Source organism: Oryzias latipes, chromosome 1 (assembly GCF_053564925.1).
Source record: "Oryzias latipes strain Hd-rR chromosome 1, Olatipes_Hd-rR_3.1".
Taxonomy (NCBI): domain Eukaryota; kingdom Metazoa; phylum Chordata; class Actinopteri; order Beloniformes; family Adrianichthyidae; genus Oryzias; species Oryzias latipes.
Genome location: NC_136237.1, coordinates 3,222,197 through 3,243,394, shown reverse-complemented (window position 1 = coordinate 3,243,394; position 21,198 = coordinate 3,222,197). Strand labels below are relative to the sequence as shown.

The 21,198-nt window shown below is 43.8% G+C and overlaps 1 protein-coding gene and 1 long non-coding RNA gene across 3 annotated transcripts; one reads left to right on the top strand and one right to left on the bottom strand.

Moving 5' to 3' along the window:
- Nucleotides 1-53: 53 nt before the first annotated feature.
- Nucleotides 54-15,283, bottom strand: LOC111948340 (uncharacterized). Its single transcript, XR_013657075.1, has 2 exons — nt 14,298-15,283; nt 54-14,002 (listed from the first exon to the last, which is right to left on the bottom strand). It is a non-coding gene; the product is annotated as an uncharacterized LOC111948340 (long non-coding RNA).
- A 382-nt stretch (nt 15,284-15,665) lies between these two features.
- gpr78a (G protein-coupled receptor 78a) lies at nt 15,666-21,144 on the top strand. 2 transcript variants are annotated; one of them, XM_004066300.5, is made up of 3 exons: nt 15,666-16,808; nt 16,900-17,013; nt 18,697-21,144. In XM_004066300.5, the coding sequence occupies exons 1-3, from the start codon at nt 16,135-16,137 to the stop codon at nt 18,932-18,934; spliced, it is 1,026 nt and encodes a 341-aa protein (XP_004066348.1). In that variant the 5' UTR covers nt 15,666-16,134; the 3' UTR covers nt 18,935-21,144. The 2 variants fall into 2 exon arrangements, with proteins under 2 accessions (XP_004066348.1, XP_078805594.1); XM_078949468.1 differs by having other exon boundaries at nt 15,666-17,013.
- Nucleotides 21,145-21,198: the final 54 nt, after the last annotated feature.

Below are 21,198 nucleotides of genomic sequence, written 5' to 3'. Positions count from 1 at the left end.
TGGACAGAACAAGTTAGAAAAAGAAAGAAATAAAAGAAACAATGCAACTACAATTCAACATTCAGACTTCCTTTTATGGGGGAACAGCATATTCATTCAGGAGAATCAGAACAGCACAACTTCTTTTTTAACAATCTTACACAATAAATTACAACTTTGGACAATTGAAACACACAAAAGTCGCCTAAAATAGCAATGCAGATGGCAACAGAAACAGGATGCAACGACCTCCGCTTAATACACTTGAAGTCGACTTTGAACAGTCCACCGTCAGATCTTGTTTTTGACAAATATTGTCCTCCGTATCCAGCCGCAAGGCATGATGGGCTGCGACAGGATTAGCTGTGGGAAAGATTCCGCAAGAGATCTAAACAGCGATGTGAAATAGACGTCCATGAATCGATGTTTATCAGATGCATAAACGTGGAAAACGCTTGATTCAGATGACTTAGATGTGTCCGTGTCCAGCGGGACTGACTGCAGGTTTTTCCACTGAAAACCTTTGACAGCTCTGTGTTCGTGCTGATCCTGCTCAGACGTTCAAGAACGATTGTTTGTCTCCAACAGAAACTGTGAATCAGATTCCACGGCTGCTGCCAGTCAGACATGAAGTTTCCTGTTTGCTCAGACCTCCATGCTGCTAAAGCTCATAAGAACTGTTCTGATGCAGAGACTCAGCAGCTTCTTTGTCCACATGATGGAGCCCTCTCCTTGTTTGTGGTTTGACCTGAATGCATGAAAGCATTTCATCTTAGTCAGTTTTCATTTCAGTTGATGTCACCTGAAAGGTTCTCCTTTCTAAGTGCTTCATTTGCCCCTTATTGTTGACAGTTTAATAGCCGTGATCTGGAATAAAAAAAGAAAATTATTAATTTTGCCTCTGTCCAACACATTTGCAGATGCAATTAGGAGATGTACATTTATCCACAAACGCTGATTTCTGTTATTTATTTTAAAATGCTCTTGTTTCATTTCTGATGTTGTCTCCCCATCTGTCCCTGTGCTGTATTAGAGGCAGGCACAGGGTGCAGGCCCAGGTTACAGGTGTAGGGTGCGAGCGCAGGGTGTGGACCTAGGGTACAGGTGCAAGGTGTGGGCCTAGGGTGCGGGTCTAGGTTACGGGCGTAGAGTGCGGGCCCAGGGTACGGGGACAGGGTGTGGCCCAAGTGCAAGCCCAATGTAAGGGCCAAGGGTGTGGGCCCAGGATACAGATGCGAAGTGTGGGCCCAGGGTACAGATGCGAGGTGTGGGCCTAGGGTGCGGGACTAGGGTGAGGGCCAAGGTTATGGGCGTAGAGTGAGGGCCCAGGGTACAGGGGCAGGGTATGGGCACAGGTTTTGGGGCAGGGTGCGGACCTGGGTGCCATCACATACTGCGGGCCCAGGGTACGGGGGCAAGAGAGAGGATACAGATGCGAGGTGCGGGCCTAGGGTGCGGGCCAAGGTTACGGGCGTAAGGTGCAGGCCCAGGGTAGAGGGGCAGGGTATGGGCCCAGGTTATAGGGGCAGGGTGCGGGCCAAGGGTGGGGGCCAAGGTTACGGAAACGGGCTCAGGGTACGGGGGCAGGGTGCGGGCCCAGGGTGTGTAACCAGGGTTTGGGCTTAGGGGTGTGGGCCTAGGGTGCGGGCCAAGGTTATGGGGGCAGGGCATGGGCCCGGGTGCCATCCCGTACTGCGGGCCCAGGGTACGGGGGCAGGGTGTGTGCCCATGGTTTGGGCCTAGGGGTGTGGGACTACAAGCCTCAGCTGCTCAGCCAAGCAATGTGCCTTAAGCTTAGTTGTGTGTTCTTGGAAAAATGATGACCATGTTTTGAGAAGAAACACAATCCTCACAGGTATTTACAGCACGGCGCAGTTGTAATGCTGTGGATGATGTCACACTGTGAGTCATGGATGACCTCACAACCCCATGGCATTTCAGCCTTTATGGACGCTGAAGAGAATCCTTTATGATGCTTGAAAACAAATGTGTTTTATGTAACACTCAGTGCATTTTGCACTCATGATATAATAACTGCATCAAAGTTATTATATTAACCTTGAACAAAAGTTTCTTCAGGCTGTTATCTGCAAACCAGGAGTTAACTTAGATTGAAAAAAAAGGGTGTGGGTAACAGAGACCAACAGTAGCTCGCTCACAACTGCTTCCATGTGTGTGGATTGGCACTCTGTCTGAGCGAGTTACTCAGCAGATCCGAGCCGCTGTGGACAGCAAGCGGGGGAATAATGAAGCTGGCAGAGGTTTGTCCAGCTCTCTTCCCACGCACGGCCTGCCTGACTAAACCAGAAAGACTCCGAGCTCACGGGGAGAGGACCCACAATGCCTGGCCCGGTGCATTTCTTTCCTGACGCAGCAACGTTTTTGACCATTTTAGGAGGTCTGACATTCCACATCGGCCTCTTGAATTATGAGCAGAATGTTGTTTCTAAAGTTGTGACTGGACTGCGCTGTTGCCGTTCCAAAAAACAAAGTCTGGAAAAACTCAATAAACACAAGAATAAATGTGAGAACATTCTCGATTCTTCATTATGTGTCTCTCTGTTATACTGTTTTACAGAAAGATTACAGAAATAACAAAACTGTACCTTTTATTGGTATTTTTCCCCCCTCAAAGACAGATTTCACTTTTACGTGGAAAAAGGAAAGTAAAATAGTTCATGGTGTCATTAAATGAAGTTATAATTGAGGTCATACATTGAATACAGCTGGTGAGCAGAACCGGGGCTTCGTGATAAACACTGGCACTAGCAGATATAAACAAAGACAATTACACTTCATTTAAGGCAATAATATGAGCGGGTCACTGCTGACTGGCTCAGGATGTATCCACAATTCACTGAGACCCGGATCCAAGAGGAACAGAACCCTCCTGCTGGTCCGTGAACTGGGACCAGAGCACATGCCCAGCATTTAGAGGAAACAAACACATTTGAAGCGGAGGAGGACGTTTGCTGAGAAATATAGCAAAGACACTGAATCAGTTTTTCTCAGTTACAGCCGTCTTGGGTGGCTGTGACGTCCCTGATTCCAGGCTTTTCTGAAAACCAGCTTGACAGATGTTGGAGGACTTCCAGTGAGAACGTGTCAACTGAGGAATAACACAGTCGTCAGATCACCAGAAGAGCACAGCCCCCATGTAGGCGTGACAGCAACCTCATGAGCAGTTCTTTGGAAAGCAAAGAGATGCAGCATAGCAAGCTAAATCATGCGTCAGTGCTTGTTGCTCTCGAATATTCTCAGCTTCCGTATCAAAGGGGGCGTTCCATCCCACAGCCCCCTTTTGCTCTGTTTAGTCCTGAATCGTATCCTGGACACACCACAGGCTTGTCAGGGTAAAATCTCTGACATCCACCTCTGACTTTGGGAGTTTGTTCATCGCCTGCGCTCTTTGTCTTTAGGTTTTAGAGAAAGTACATTTGTTTTGCTGTTTGCAGCAACATACAGGTGCATAATGGCATGTAAAGGTTTGAGTGCGTAAAGACCCACTCAGATGAAAATGACATTTTTGGTGTGGTTAACATGTTTTTGTGGCATTTTTCTGATGATGGAGGACGCATTTTAAAGAAATGAAGCTTAAAATAGCCCTTCTCAGTATTTATTTATTCAAATTGTTGTGAATCAAACACATACGAGCAGCCAATAACAAAACCCACTCTTGGACGGACTTAAAATGCCCGCGGTCATTGCATTTATTTGCCACCTTCTCTTCTGCTGCACCTGAGCTTGTGCACGCTGGACGGGGGGAAAAGAACAGCTCATGAATTCAAACCGAGTGTCCAATTGATTTACAGCATTTTAAAAGGTGACACACTCAGAAATGCAAAAAGATAAATGAGGAAGTGAGAAGTTACACCTTCCTCTGGCTTCCCATCCATCCATCTCTTTCAGGGTCACAGTTCCTGGAGCCTATCCTCGCCACTTTTGGGCAAAGGTGGGGAACACCCTGGACAGTTCGTTACAGCACATCTGGAGACAATTTATCCTTATCAATCGACCTATAAAACATGAATTGGGACTGTGGGATGAAGCCAGGAGGAAACCCATGTATGCATGAAAGGACCCAGCTGGGATTCAAACCACTACATCCCTGTGCAGCGTGTAGCTGCCCATATGCTGCAAAACATGCATTTTGGTTGTTGAAGATGGCATTTGGAGTATCTCCATGTGTCTGGGAAGATAATCCTTTGGCTGACAGTTCATGCAGTTTTAACTTTCTGTTTTAACTTTCATGACCACAGATCATGCAGACGGGCATTCGTGAAAGATCGGGCAGTTATCATTTCTGTTGTAAAGTCAGACCATTTCACATTAAAGTGAACGGGGGCACCAGAGTGATAGCTCTTTACCCAAACCCAGATCTAGCCAGCCCACTATGGGGTCCTGACACTACAAACTGCATTTACCGGGCCTGGGACAGCCACAAACACCAGTTTGCGCCCTGTTGAAACAGCTTTTTTTTCTTGTTATATCCATCTGTCCATCTATCCTTAAGTTTTCTTGTCTTTTGTTTTATCTTCTTGTATCTTTTTGTCTTCTTTTTGCTTTTTTGTTTTGTATTTATTTCTTTAGTTAATTGTGGATTTTTTAGGGGGGGTTATGGCTTTTGAGGGCATTGCCCCCCTTCCCATGCTTATACCCGGCCTTGACTTTATCCCATTGGCGAAAGGCGTTGGCGTCTTAGACACTTAGCCACTTAGAAACAGTCTGACTTACTGATGGCAACAAAAACCAGCAGTAAAGGGATGTATTTGACTTTAACAAAGGTTGTAAACTTTCTCCAAATCCACAGAACACACAAAGACTCCCCCTCCCAGCTTCTCATTAACTGCCGCTAACGCAAAGGCTTTGTTCATGCTTCATTTAGTTCCTGCTAACCGCTTACAGCTGTGGTTCCGTTTCAGGGAAAGTTCGCCGAGTACATGTGGTTTAACTTTCTTGCATTCTTTGTCCTTTATTTCCAAATACTGTTGAAGTAAATCTTCTCTTGAGAGCAGAGGAAGAGCATGACATTGTTCAGTAGTTAAACCCGTTTTTATCCGGGTAGTGGGCTATACCCATATGAAATGTCTGCGCTCGATGCAAGACCGCTACGTCATTTCCGGTTTGGAGAGTCGACAGCGGAACGGTGTGGCTTACATGAACATGGCTGCGTCTTTGGCCATGTCCTCCAAAAGGGCCCCAGGTGGGCATAACTTCCAAACCCTATTTAGGAAATATGTTAATTGGTGTTCATATCAGCCCCAGTAACCCAGTAACCCGTGCTCAAAGGAATTTTCTATCAATCTCTCAATGTTAAAATCAAAGATCATTTGTGTTCCCAGCCGGAAGCCAATCGTTTTGAAGACCTAGTTACTGCAGCCCTACGATCGGATGTCCGGCTACATGAATACCAAGCCGAACGAGACCATCAGAACCGTAAGCAAACACCCCCCGTTAGTGAACAAACTACGGGGGGAAGATTTCGCTCATGCCGATGAAAATAATTTTTTCTTTGCTCCAGTCAAAGTCTGTCACAATTCCATGATACATGAGTTTAAGGCTCTTATCGACTCTGGCGCCGAAAATAGTCTGATTGATCAGTAATTAGTTAATCGACTTTCTCTTCCCACCGAACCCTTCAGTTCTCCCATCAAAGCAGCAGGGTTAGGTGTATGTATCCACGATCCCGTTCTTAAGGCCCGTACACACCGGGACGAATATTCGCCAGCGTTTTTCGCCACGTTTTTTGTGTTCACACCCAGGCGATTTTCGCTGACGATGAGCCGAGCGAACTTGCAATTTCATTCCCTGACAGTAGATGGTGCTTAATGTAAAACAGAAATACTCCTGTACACAAGGTGGCACTGCACAACTTTACGCTTCTTAAAGTCGCTTTTCACTCAGAAGAAAAGAGCAAGTATTTACGCGCTTGTCAGAATCATACAAAGAAAACATGAATATTTCAAGCACCAGTAGCTCCAACTGATGCTTGGTTCGGGGATATTTTAGAATGTCCGTCATTATTTCTTCGCGGCAGTGTAGATGCAACTCGGCGTCTATCTTCTTCGCTGGTATGTGTGCTCAGCAAGGCAGTTTTGTGTTTGAGCGCCCCCAAGTTGTGTTTTACTGTAACTTCAGAAGCTCCAGACACGTGTGCAAAAGCGCCATTCTCATTGGCCGAATAGATTTTGACGCGACGCGTCAAAAAAAACAAACAAACCTGAGGCGGGTTTTTTTTTTGACGCTTTGACGCGTGGCGTTTTTTCGCGTCGGTGTGCACACTCTCATTGGTGCCCTTTGTTTAGTCACGAGGCGTTAAACGTCGGCGAACATCGCCGGCGAAATTCGTCCCGGTGTGTACGGGCCTTTAGGTTATATCATCGAGGCAGGCAGCATCCGACCCGATCCGCCAAAAATTGAAGCCGTCACCAACTGGGAAGTGCCCGACTCCCAAAGGAAGCTTCAACAATTTCTGGGTTTTGGCCATTTCTTTCTGCGTCTCATTCACAACTATAGAGCCATTGCCGCTCTCCTCACTCAACTCACCTCCACCACCAAACCTAATATTTGGAACTCAGGCGCAGACACTGCCTTCAATAAACTCAAGTATTATGTCCTATTCCCTTCCCATAATGTCTCATTTTTAGGTGCAAACTTCCCTTCTTCACCCTTTTTTTGTTTTGCCTCTTTTCATTACCGATTTTTAGTATTAATTTGTGATTTTCAATTTTAAAAGTCTGGCTATCCCATCAGGAACATTAACTGATTTAACAATCCGGTGTCATGTAGCGGAACAAGAGCCAGAAAAAGGAGATATGTGTTTGAGAACGGTGGAATGGATGGAGGACTTCACAAAGCCCTTGGAAGTTCTGCTTTTATAGCCTTTAAAGGGGAAGAGTAAGAATTCATGAAAGCAGAATACCCTAAAACAAACTCAAATTCACCGTGGCGCCAAAATAAAGAAGTGAAGTAAAGTCACAGGCCAAACTCAATATTTATTGAAAAATGAACTGCTACTGATGTGTAAAGTTTAACCTTTTCATATGGAAACAAATGTTAGTTTTGCTTAAGGATCAACCAAAGCTTGATATTACAAACGTATGAGAAAATAAAATTTGAAATAAAAGACCCATCAGTGGTATTCTTTTCTTATATTTAAGCATTTCTCTCTCCGTATCCTTTCAAGTTCCTTTTAAAAGTAAATCTTTGTCAAAGCCAACAACAAAAGAACCAAAAATAATTTTGTCATTCAATAAAAATCCAACATTTCAACTATTAACAGACCAGCCAAGATTCGTATTCTAGCAGAAATGTCCTCAAAGCTCCTGTTGTTCATCTTTCATTTGGCCATTTTTGTGGAGGCTGAAATGAGTTTGTCCGATGTGACTGGAGCATGGCTGTCAATGACTGTCAACAGAAAAAAGGAACGCTCCAACGTACTAGAAAAGCATTTCGGGATTTGTAGTATCAGTGGTACAGTATATACCCGGGAAATCTCTAAAGCACATTTGATATGATCTCGCGGCTAATTATAATTACACTGCGAGTTTGACACATGTGCCTTAAAAGAACTGAGAAACATTAATTCATCTTCTACCGTTTTATCACTTTCGTGGTCACAGGGCTGCCGGAGCCTATCCTGGCGACTTGTGGGCGAAGGCAGGGGGACATCCTGCCTTCGCCTTGCAGCTCTCTGTCGCAGGGTCGCAATCACACACCCATTCACACTCACACCTAGGGACAATTAAGAGTTGCCAATTGACCAATGGAGCATGTTTTTGGATAGTGGGAGGAGTCCCTGGAGAGAACCGCATGCACGGGGAGAACACGCAAACTCCACACAGAAATGTCCCCCATTGGTGTTCTGGTTCAGGGGGGTATTCCAGGATTCTAGGAAGCATGTTTAAACTCCCCTGACTTTAAGCCTGAACTCTGGCTGAAATCCGCCTGAACTTGCTTACTCTGGGTATGTCGGTTCCAAAAGACCGGATATGAGTTAGCGTAATTACGCTCGACTTGGTAACCCTGGGTTAATGCTCGTGCACAGCAGGTACATAAAGACATGCTCAATGGATCGCCGATTTCCAGAGTCACCATGGAAACGCGTGGAGCAAAAAAGAAAGCGCGACACTTCACTCAGACGGAGTCTGAGCTTTTAATGACGGCGTATGAAGATTATACGTCCATCAAAAAGGTAATATGGCTGCATCATCAGCAAAAGAAAGAGTTTCTGCTTGTAGTAGAAGAACAGACAAAGTAAAGGCACGAGTTTCTGATCTTATTTCCATTTTCCTTGTGACACACATATATATAACTTATCCAATTTTGCCAAATAAAAATAAATTACTTCTATTGGTAACAAGTAATTGAGTTAAATTTAATCTATAAAACTCAATAATTGTTTATACAACTCAAATGTATGTATTTATCTAACTAAATGTCATATTACTCCAATTCAATTAGTCTTTTTTCCATCTTAATTAATTATAATTCTTGAACTCTCATATGTCTAAGTTTGAGCCGGCAGATATGCTCCTTTTTATAAAAATAAGAACACCAAATGCTACACGCATGGTGCATACAATTAATTTAGGAATTTCCATCATTGTTGTTACATCCCTAGACTGTAGGGGTGCTATATAAACTCATCATCCTCTCCCTTCCTCTCAATCATGGTGCAGAGACATAAGCTTAGTAGGACAAAGTAACTCAACAAAACACGGTAAAACACAGTAAAACAGCTAAACAACTAAACACATTTGGTCAAAAAGCCACACTTAAACCAAAATCCGTCCAGACAGGCAAAGGGAATGGTATCCCACAATCCCTTGCAGTGCCGATCTAACAGCAGCACCAAAGTTACTCCTACTTAATTGAATTAATTTGAATGAAAGTAAAATAAATGTCTGAAAACTACGTATTATTTTTAAATGACGACTTGTCGTATTTTTCAGGCAGACACATGCAGCAGTGTTTTACAGGTAACTACCCTAGGGCGGTTCAGTCAATTAACTCACCTGCTCAGCATCCTATTTAAGCCCAGGTTCGCAGTTGTTCATTCTCTTTCTTACCTTCAGCGCTCATTCTTCGCCCCACCCTCCTCCCCGGCTTCCACCTGTGGGCTCCGTAAAGGGGGGTTTTGTTACCCGAAAGTTTTATGGAAATTTCTAATGGAATTGAACGGAGCCTTATACCAAACGAAAAGATGTGAATGCCAACTTAAAGAATGTGGAAAATTAAGTATGTCAAATAAATATTTCTTACTGCAAGAGTTGTCTGACTGAAACTGACTTAACAAAAAATAAAGATTTTAATTATCTTAACTGAAGGAAATAATTAAGTTAGATCAAAGTAAAAAGTTTATCTTTCCAACATCCATACGTGGTCTTATCATCCTCTCACGGTGGAAAAAGTATTATCTGAGCTTCTTCATCTACTAAATCATCTTCAAATGCTGCTTCACCTCTCTGAAAACAAACTAACCTTCAACCAAACCTGCTCCAGACCAGGTTATTCAATTCAATTCAATTCAATTTTATTTGTATAGCCCAAAATCACAACAACAGTCGTCTCGATGGGCTTCGAAGTAAAACATGAAATCAAAAGGATCACGAATACAAAGAGTTCAATAGAAAAATACTAAAATGAACTAACAAACTGACTAAGCTATACTGGCATCCCTGCCCTTAGACCCCCCTTCGCTATGTTCAGAGCATGAGTTGCTATGGCAACTTGACCTACCATGAGACATACCTCCATTTCTGGAACCAAAAGCTGAAGTTATCAACTTCGTTAGCCTCAAATTTACCGTGGGAGCTAACATAACCAGCTTCCTGGAAAAAACCCCAGGCTCCCCCAGCCAGGACTTGAACCAGGGGCCTTCACGCTGTGAGGCAAGAGTGCTAACCACTGCGCCACTGAGAAACATCTGGAATGTATTTCCATCATGAGCTTGCAGATGCTGTATTACAGTGATTTGGTTTGGACTCCTGCAATAGCTGAAGCTTTCTCGTCTCTGGACTTCCTCCTCGTGTCTCCGTCTTTTGCTGCCAGCTCAGTCGGCTTCGTCTTTAAACAAGCCGGGCTTTGAGTAATGCTTTTTTCTCATCCAATGACCTGTGCGTGGGTGGTCGTGTGTGCGCTCGCACAGGCTGCAGCACCGGCGGTGCCCGTGTTGATAACCTCATGTGGGTGTTTTTTTTATGCCTGAACGGGATAATTGCCTCGTGTTGCAACTGCATAGCTGACTACTTCACCTAATGAAGACGATGCCTGCTGTGAACAAACCAGAGGCTTGGAGATTTGTGGCAAAGTTGGCACAAACACAAAACGCATGCACAAAGATCAGGACATGGAAAAGGCTCCCCAAGTCGTCAAGATTTGGTCACCCAGACAGGTTTTTGAGCTGCTTCCCTGTGGGTGGTGCTGACATACAGCCAAGCATGCAACTGGTAGGAGGGAGACGTGTCTAATTACATGTTTAACTATACAACAAATGATTCACTGCCCCGTTGGCAGAATTGTGTCACTTCCCGCTGTGTTGATCGGGGTTTCGTGGTGCCCCCCTGTGATGGAGGAGCACAAAGCCTCTGCAGCTATCTCCACGCCGTGCAAGGAGACGTCTGCTAAACACCTTTGACGGGAAAAAAGCTAGAATTATGAAAGGCAGAAGCTGTAAACTTGTGTCCAGACCAATTGCCAAATCAAACAGATATGCAGCTCTTCACTGAGCTGCAGAGCTGACTGGGCTCTAATCATAAACTCAAACAAGACCAAAAGAACACAATTCAAACTCTGAGCGTTTCCGTGGAAACGTATTTCCTCAGCAAGAGGAAAAATAACGAAAGAAAGGTCCTTTCTGTAGATCCTGCAATGGAACTGTGAACTGTCAACCCCTCCTTCTGCCAGCTACACTGCAAAATCTGAATCCTAAGGCTGTGTCACAAAGCCACTAAAAACATTTTGCACATTTTCCACATATGAAACTTTGGTCTTTTGCGATACATGCGTGATATATTATTCATAGGCGTTGTCCGTCGAGGGTTTCAGCCAACGGGTCTTTGCGTGAATTCGGTTTTCAGCTGTTCAAACTTATTGGTCAGTTGAAAATTACCCAGTTTACGTGTATTTTATATAGTGTTTGCACAATTATTACATAAATCTTGTGAAATTTGTGCATGCATCTTGCCATGGGTCGCCATAGCGAAACAACCTCTCCTTCGAGGATGAGTCGCATGGTGAACTTGGCAATGTTTTTCGCCGGATGCCCTTCCTGACACAAGCCTCTCAATTTAACCGGGCTCGGGACCGGCACAAAAGCAGAGAAGGGAATAGGGAGCAGCCCGGATTCAAACCCTGGTTTCACGGACGGAAGGCGCCGCAAACCAGCACGAACTAAACCGGCTCGTTGTAACTTGCACATATCCTGTACAAATGATGTAACTGACGCACAAATCCCTAATGACTTCCAAATAAACGGTTCATGTTCCATGTTGGTTTACGTGTTCTTTGCGTGGTTTATTCATACTTCTTCCCATGGTTTTAACGTGGTTCATTTGAGACACATCTGTGAAGACCACAACTGTTCTCACTTTTTCCACGGATGACCAATTTTTATCCATGCAATATGCACAAAGATGTATGTAGTGAATGTGTGACATGGCCTTTAACCCTTGTGCTATCCCAGGCACTTTAACTTTGGGAGTTGGGTCATCTAGACCCACTAGACAGGGCTCTGAACCTTTTTTCTTCAATGATTTGTGATCTTCACTGGTGTCCATGGATTACATGAAATCTTTCCACCTTTATCCACCTTTGTCATGGTAGGGAGAACACATCAATGGAAGGGTGGGGGGGGGGTCATAGGATAGCGTAAGGTTTATGAGAGCTAGAAGACCCTTGTTTCAAGAAAAGGCTTGCTATTTTCTCTGTTGGATGAAAGGGAATCTTATCAAGAAAGTTTTTTCAGAAACAATGAACCTAATTTAAGAAAACATGTCTGAGTGAAGAGAACTGTATTTCTTAAATTAAGAATACTTGGTAAAACCATTTATCTTATCCCACTGGCAGATCAGTTTTTGCTTATTCAAGTAAATTTTTTCAAGACTTAAGAATTGTTGATTTATTACCTAAGTACACTAGACATATAAATACAATTAAATACATTTATTTCAAACTGCTTTTCTGGATTTGTTTTAACTTAACATTTTCCTACAGACAAAAATTAATTTCTGACAAAAATCAGACCCATGTCATGGTTTGAATGTTTTTAGATGAACGCCATTTCTAACTTTTCTATAGATAAATAAATAGGAAATGCACACCTGAGAAATGGTTTTAATTATATTCAAATCTACACACACACACAGACTAAGATTTACACAAACTGTTAGCCATCTCGGTCCGTGTTTTCAAACGGGTCTATGGCGTTTCATCTCTGCCATAAAGTGAAAGGGCATAAAGACAACTGAGTGGGCGTATTCAGGAACTGAGTGAGGAACCTTACAACCACACAGGCGCAGTTCTAACCGAGCGACCCTGTATTTTACAACTGAACGGCTGCGATCCTACCTGAGCGGGGATCCCGCGCGGTCAGTTCCGCTCTGCGCCCTCACCAGGATTTACGCTCAGTGTTAAGGGGGCGTTTTTGTCACTTGGGGGGCGGTATTCAGGGGTGTGTTTGTCACTTGGGGGCAGTAACCTTTCTGGTTGATCTGATATGCCAAAATTTGCATGTCTTATCCGGCGAGGCAGCGGGGCGGGACTTTCATTTTTCAGAGCAGGGGGGGTTAACAGGCGGCTCTTGAGCTGCATGCGGCTCTCTGCCTTTTATCATATTTTCTATATACAGTACTTTCACAACCATAAGGTGAAAGTTTTACATTTTCTCCAAAATGTACGGAGCCGCCCTAATGTGTTATTGTGTGACTCCGGTAAAGAGGATCTAGGAGAGAACAGCATGATGACGGTACAGAGAGAGAGGACGTGAAAGAAGACACCCCCCCCCCCCAGTTCTAATCTAATGCACATTTGATGTGATTTGCGGGCCAATTAGAATTAGACTGCGGGCCAAATTTGACCCGTGGGCCTGAGTTTGACACATTTGCACAAGTGGATTCCCCCAAACCTCTGTCAGAAAGACTCAGGCACCTGCGCGACACCCGGCAGAGGGTTTACTGTGCGCCACATTTCCCTGTCCGCCCGCCAAACAGGGATTCGGCACTGGGCTCTTCTGTCTTTGCTCGCCGTTACTGTGGAGTTTTTTTTCCTACGCTTAGTAATCTGCTTACCAGCGGGTATTCTGGTCTGATCTGAGGTCTGTGGTTCTGAAAGACGTGAAAAAAGTTTAAAGTCTAAAGCTACCACTAACTTTGAATGGGCTACAAGATCTGCCTAAACGTTTACTTTGGGAGTAAACTCACTCAGATCTATTGCGGCACAGCAGTAAACAGGCATCTTGGCATAACCAATATGGCGTCCAACTTTGCGTACGCAACAAGCTAACGTAGCAACTCAAGCCTATGTAACTCATTCGCTGTCCGAATTCCTTCCCTGCTCACTCTAAAGTGCGTTGCCATTTTCTAGTGCTGTCTGAATCTACAATTCCAAAATCCAGTGCCCTAGAAACTTCCTAGAAGTCTCTGTGAAAAACCAGTGTGCATCAATGCTCACTAGATTGGAGAATATAGACCACAATGCATTGCGTTGGGACATTTTTTCCCAAAAAGGAGGATTAAATGTATTTTCTTAATCAACGTCTCATCAACGTTTTTTATCTTCAGAAGACACTGGACTCATAAAAAATCATCATAAAATGTTCTTATGTTTTTCAGTAGTTAGGGGTTAGGGTGGGAATTGGGACACAGCCATTTTAAACAAACAATCTGAGGACGGGAACAAAGAACCAAAGGTTGGATTTTTCCCATCCCAGTTTTAGTTCTGAAACTCTGCTAGAAGTGGAAGAGTCCAGAGTGTGACCAGGCGTCGCACGTCCAGCTCTGTAAGGAGGTCCAGATGTTGCTATCTGCAGTGGGGCTCCTCCAGTATTTCAGGGCCGCAGAAGAAAGAGATAAGACAAAGGGGGGAGGAGAGATTAAAGATGGAAGCCACCTAGTTCTCCCATCATCATCATCATCATCATCATCATCATCATCATCATCATCAACAGATCCTCCAGAGAAGAGCCCGACTCTCAGGTCTTTCAGAGAAAAAACAAAGCTACCAAAGCAGACGGATCGTTGTCACAGCTGCCACTAAGGTTTAGCTCTACTCTGTGGAGATGTATGTGAAGCTGAGGGGGAAAAATAGACAAAACCCACCTGAAAGGGGAGCTCACGAGGAGGAGTGAGGATGCAGAGATGACTAAGCAGACGCTGGATTCATCACCTTACGTACAGATGGAGCAGCAGCCACGAGGGCTGCGTGGTTATGTAACACTGCTCTTCTGCTTTGGTCATGCAGGGATGGGCATTGCCTCAGAGTGACTAGGAGGACCCCCCCTCCTCTCTCTAAAAGGAATTCTCAAGTCTGTGGCTTACATAACGGCCTCTGCAGCCTGGGGGTGGGGTCGCTGAGGAAACATGTGAGCCCTCTGAGGGACCCTCCCGTCCAAAAGAGGATATACCTATACCTTCCGCCCCTCTTTTCTTCAGGTTGTTGTTGCCCAGCAATAAAACTGATATTAGAATTCCATGGAAACATGACAGGGGCTCCACTGCCTTTATTGGAACTGGGGGTGGGAAGAATAACAATAAAAATAATAATAATACATTGTAATTATAAGGCGCCTTTCTGAGCACTCAAGGTCGCCGTACAACTTATATACAGTACATAAAGTATGATAAACAGTTAACGTGTGCTCCAGGTGATGGTATCTACTGATGTAGCCACAGCTGACATTGGAAGCACTTTGTGAGGCATGTAAAAACTGAGGTGGCAATTGGTGTAAACGGACGTCCCACACCAGTTTACAGTTGTTACTGATCCAGTTCAGACATGTTGTGTTATCAGAGGTATGTGGGACAAAATGAAAAGAAACTCAAAGCAAAACATATTACTTCCAAAACAAATGTTATTATTATAGTATTAACTCATTTATATTAGAATCCCACTTGAATGAATGGGTCATTTTTGACCCATGCATGTAAATTTGTTGTAGAAATATAAATGCCATTTTTGTTCATAAAGTACGAAAGTAAAATTTGAAATAATCATCAGTGTTAATACAACACAAGACATGTAAAGAATACTTGGAATATTCAACGATTATATATATATATATATATATATATATATATATATATATATATATATATATATATATATATATATATTTAATGTTAATTATTAAATTAAATGTTTTAATGAATAATTTCTTCAGTAGCTGAACTGAAGGTGACAGAAAAAGCTTTACTTTCAAGGTAATGAGTTGTACTTGGGATGTCAGCAGAAATACCTCACGTTGATGTTTGTTTCTGGATTCCCATTTGTACTTTTTTACAGTTTACAGTACCCAGAATGCTCCTCTCACGGCTGTCTCGTCATCATAACGGTTCCTTTCCGTAGAAAAATGTTAATTTTTTTCTTTTCTTGAAAGAAAATTCATATCCAGGGAAAAGTCAGATCAGGCGAATTGCAACGTGAAGTTTGCGTAGAAGCGAAGCCAGTTCACGTGTTACCATGGCGATGTTGCGTGCGGTGCGTCTGTACGCATGCGTGCGTAACGAGCCAACAAAGTTGCCACAGCTGAAACGTGCACGATGTCCTCGTGCAGGAGTGTGACGGCGGCATTTCTCGTCATTTTTAAGTTGGAGCACGCGCTAACCTCTCAGCTCCACGGTCCCGTTCGCGTGATTCAGAATCACAGGAGCGAGCCAGCCTCCCGGTGTACACGTGTGGCGCGTGGAGGAGGCGCTTCGGTGCCGTTTGGTACCTTCTTGGCTTTAACTACTGCACAGAAGGATCGCAGTGGACGTTCTGATTACCTTTGGGGCCTCGGGGTTTGACTGACAGCAGAGTTTTTAGGACATTTCAGCACTGGACAGCTCTCGCGGCTGCCATGTGGAAGGGAGAGCCACCCGAGGGGAGCTTGGCGCGCTCTCCAGCATCCTCCCGCCTGCTGCTGCTGCCGCTGCCTCCAGCCCTGAGGTCAGAGAGATGAGCGTCCCTGAGCTCCTGCTGGAGATCTCCATCGTGGTCTTGGCAGTGGTCTCGTGTCTGACCAACTTCTCCGTGCTACTGTGCTTCACCCAGAGTGGGGAGCTCAGGTCCCACGTGCCAGGTCTTTTCATCCTCAACCTGTCCCTGTCCAACATCCTCCTCACCCTTGTCAACATGCCAGCCACTTTCCTCGGGGTGGCCACGGGCGCGGAGCCGTTCGGGGAGCCGCTGTGCCGCGCTGTGAGCTCCGCAGAGACCTTCGCCACCTGTAACGCCATGCTGAGCATGGCCGCGCTCAGCGTGGACAGGTGGCTGGCGGTGGTGTTTCCTCTCAGGTATTCCGGCAGGATGCGCTACAGAGACGCGCTTCTGATCGTGGCGTACTGCTGGCTGCACTCCCTCGCATTCTCCCTGACGCAGCTGACCTTGGGCTGGGGAGCCTACAGCCACGCGTACGCCTCGTGCACCGCTCACCTGGGCGCGGGAAAGGCGTCGCAGGTGCTCGCCTACGCGACCTTCACCGCGCTGCTCCACTGCTGCAGCTTCGCGCTCTGCCTGCTGGTGCTGAGCTTCGCCTACCTGAAGGTCTGGAGGGTGGCCCGGTCCCACTGCCGGAGGATCGACGTGATCACCGTGCAGACGCTGCTGCTGCTGGTCGACATTCACCCCAGGTATGCCGCCAAAGCGAAGCGAGGCGAGGCTCAGCAGCAGCAGGTTTGCGCGCAGCGTCCAACCCTTAACACGACTGCTCCTGTCCCTCAGCGTGAAGGAGAGATGTCTGACGCAGCAGAGGAAGAGGAGGCAGCGCGCCGCCAAGAAGATCTGCATCTTCATCGGTTCCTTCATCCTCTGCTTCTTTCCATACGTTCTCACCAGGTAACATAACAACTTTCTTTGGCACTTTGAGCGCGCCTGCTCCCCATTTGTAACAAACATGGTCGAACTGACTTCAGCAGATCCAGGATCAACACAGAAGTCTCAAAGCCAATGAGCAGCTTCAAATGCCGCTTTTATTTCTAGGTTTTTGCTTAAGCTTAAACTTAGAAATGTTTGTTTTTTCCTTTTAAAAAAATCTGATTGAACTGTTTTTTTGTTGTTTTTGGACACAACACTAAATCAAAAGAGCGTAAAAATGCTGCACAAATGAGAACCAAAGGAAGGGTTCTTACTATATATCTAGGGGTCTGAGGCTCCGATGTATGGAGACAGAAACTGTTCATAGTTAAGTAAATAAATAAATATGACCTTGTACAAATACACAAAATTGTAAAAAAAGATCAAAAAAGTCCTGCACACCGATTTTGCTTTAAAAACCTGTTCATTGTTTTAAAAATGCATTTAAAATATTCATTTTTAATCACATTGAATATTATTAAAAATGTATGGCTTTTGTCAGAAACTCGGATTTCAAAATCAATATTTCACAGAGTAGCTTTGTTTTCATTTCACGTTGCTGTTTTTCAGAATGACTTATTTATTTTATAATGAGCTTTTTCAGCAGAATGAGTCTGTCTGTCAATCAAACCAGACAAGGCGGAGACACTTTGTGATTGGCTATTCTTTTACTCAGACATAAGCAGCAGACAGATGATTTGTCTCTATTTGATCACCTAATGTCAGTAAAGCCATGCAGATGTCACCAAAATATGTCATCTCTCTGACTGGCACACCGCAGAGCGGGTATCTAGGAATACAATTCGATTTCCACGGATCAGCCGATGTGCGTTTAGATCCCGCCCGCTTTTACTGATTGGCAGATAGACTCATTCTGCTAAAACAGCTCATCATGAAATAAATGGTATTTGGCATATACTTGTGTTGCGCTTTCTACCCTCTTTCGTAGGCCCAAAGCGCTTTACAGTCACAGTTCCCTAAATAAGTCATTCTGGAAAACAGCAATGTAAAATATTTTAAAACGCTGTTTAAAAATAATGGAGGGGTTTTTAAAGCAAAATGAAATGTATTTAATAATATAGTTGCTAATTTCAAATCTCTGTGCAGGTTTTTCACAATTTCATGATCTTGTTATATACTTATGAGAGTTTTATTGGTTGATTGTGTATTTGCATGGGGTCATATTTATTTATTGAATTATGAACAGTTTGGGACTCCATACGCCCGCTGCAGCTCTCTTATTCATCCATTGCTGTTCTTTGGCTTTAAAAAATGCAAATGCTTCAAAAAATAAAAGAAGTGAATTAGTATAAATGAAATGCTTAGTGGCCAAAAATATATCAATAAAAAGTGTATTTTTTCAAATATTAAAGTGGGACTTTGTGGCTCTGGTTGGGTTCTGGTCGGTAAGAAAATGACTCAAACGGCTCTTTTCTTTTTTGTGAAAGGTTGCAGAGCCCTGATCTAGTTAAGCTGACTGTTTACGGCGTCACTTCAACTTGAGTTTTTTTGTACAAAAAGTTTCAAATCAGAGTATTAGACAAGCATAGACAGTAAACGCTACTAGAAGAACTTTATTTCTGCACTTTTTGGTTTTCATAACTTCATATTCATGTTGGTTTTCAGAAGTAACCCGTGTCTGTTCCGTTGCTCTCCTCCCTGCAGATTTGTGGAGCTGTTCACGTCGGTGCAGATTCCTCGTTACTGGGGCATCACCACCAAATGCCTGATCTACGCCAAGGCCTCCAGCGACCCTTTTGTTTACTGCCTCCTGCGGCATCAGTACAGGAAGGTCCTGGTTGGTGTCATCAGCCGGGCCGTGAGGAAAGATCCCTACTTCCGCTGCAGCGCCGGCAGCATGTGGGACGCCACAGACAAAAGCCACGCTGCGAGGGTCACCTGAGGTGTGCCGAGTTTGGAAAAAAACAAACAAAAAACACCTGATTCCATCCAGATGGAGGTCAGAGAGGAGGCGGAGGACCCACCGGTTGAGGGTCTTGACGGCAGGGCGCTTCCAGCTGCTGGAAGAAGAATACTAAAGGAATTTTCTCTGAAGAGGACTGGAAGGCCTGTCCACAGACAGGACCCGTCTGTTTTCAGTGAGAAACTGACAAAATGACTGGCTAATAGATTTATTCTAATACTTTGTAACTCAATACACGCTCCAAAATGGAAGGAGTGTCCATTCAAAACCACAGTGTTGTCTGCATGAGTAAAAACAAACTTTGACATTCCAACAACACCTGAACGGCACACTAGTGATGCCAAGTGGGCAGGTGAGGGGAAAGCAGGGAGGAAACCTGTTGGCTGAGATTAAAGTGAGGAGGAGCTGCATTCAGACAGTTCAGATGACAGGAGACAGAGATTCAACAAACACAGAAATTCCTTCAAACTGTGTCTGATTTGTGAAAACAGATATTTTGGAGTATCTGACATTTATGGAAAAAACCTCCAACGTGGTTTCATCGGTTTGTCATTTATGATTCCAAATATGTAATTTTCTGGGGTTCTGATCCAAAACGTCCCTTCAAAAATCCACACCATTGGAGCCTTTACAATAAATAGTCCTAAATAGTACTTTTCTTTTGCTTTATCAATCCACAACATGTGTTTCTGCCGAGTCAACAGGTGGCCATTCTCCCAAAAATGAAGGGTTCTAATCAAATCCAACATTGGTTCTGAAGGATGACATCAATAGCTACACAAAATAAGCAACACCTGGATGAAGCACTGTGGCAATTGTTGCGAAATACTGTCTTTAATTAATCATTTTTAACTTAACTTTTTAAAATATGTGAGTATTTTTTTTATTTTTTAGCATTTTAAAACTGAAAAACTTCAACAATACACTGAATCTGATTCTCAAAATGTATTTTATGCAGGAGCACAATATAATGTGAACATGTAGAGCTTTTAATTTATTGGATAGATATTATGTGAATGAAAAGAGAACAGAACTTATCAATAAAGTAATTGTCGTGGGGGAAACCTGTCTGGTCTTATGTGGAATGGGTCTCACCCTTCTTTGGTAAATCCTAAAATCAGGCCCAGATCTATTCATTAAAGACAAAAACACGTCACTGCATCTGAAAAAAACCCAAGAAACGGACATCCTGACAGGCATCCATCTGCAAACTATTCTTTAAAGACTCTCTGATCATCTTTTGATCCGTTGTCAAAGCATTCCTAGTGGTCGTTTAATGATGATGATGCCGTGTTCAGCCAAAATCCCAAGAAACTGTGACATTCTATAGTTTCTGCAGAGCGGCAGTAGTTCCTCAGATATCAGCCTGTGAGTTGTGGGCGAGAGCATGTCACCTCCCAGCGCTTTTTCCACGAATACACAATCTTTTTTCATCTGTTCCTGATTCCCAATGACCTGAAATACTCAGAGATGCAACATTGAGGTTAATGTCCTCCATCATCAGAAAAAGATCCACAAAGATTACATCATAAAAACACACAAAAAACATCATGTCGGTGGGAGAAGGTCTTTAAGCTGTGCACTTCAGCTACGCAAAGGCTTGATTTACTAACAGACAGAACTTGAACGTTAAAGTGGTATTTTCGTGTAATTTCCAAATGTGCACGACAACCTCAATTCGTTTTTTACACTTGAAGAAATTCAAACTCTTGCAGACTTTACATCGTGGTTCTGCTCCTTCTCAGTACATCGAACTACATCTTTGACTGAAATGTTTGAAATTCATTGGTTGTTCGGAAAGTGGGGAAACAAAAACTGGTCTTTAGCTCTGCTTGATCACTATCTTGTGGGGTCCAGATGACCCCACTCCGTGCCTCCGAGGCACTTTATGGAAAACCTGGGGGCGGACGTTTCTGACGTCATCAGGCTTGTTATTAGTTTGTGCAAACACTTAAGCAACTGGAAAAAAACACGTTTAGTCTCTTTATGATTTGTTTTTCTGATTATTTGTCTTAACTTTTGTCCATAACTATTGTTGTTTTAAATTGTTTCCTGCCTTTTCCTTACCTATTTATTTTATTTCATTTTTTGTGTGTGCATTTCAAATGTTGGCTCACCCTAACTTGGTTTGTATCTGAATGACATTCAAAATTATAATAATAATAATAAAAAACATTGAAGCAACAAAAGTCTGTCCGTCAGTTAAGACAAAGGCCATAAACGTTGTTCAAAAAGCTCAAGCT

What these genes read in the sequence shown, in the direction of transcription:
- gpr78a (XM_078949468.1), top strand. Translation starts at nt 16,135, where the DNA reads ATGAGCGTCCCTGAGCTCCTGCTGGAGATCTCCATCGTGGTCTTGGCA. An exon ending in TTTCCATACGTTCTCACCAG is followed by an intron (nt 17,014 to 18,696) that starts GTAACATAACAA and finishes TCCTCCCTGCAG; the next exon opens with ATTTGTGGAGCTGTTCACGT.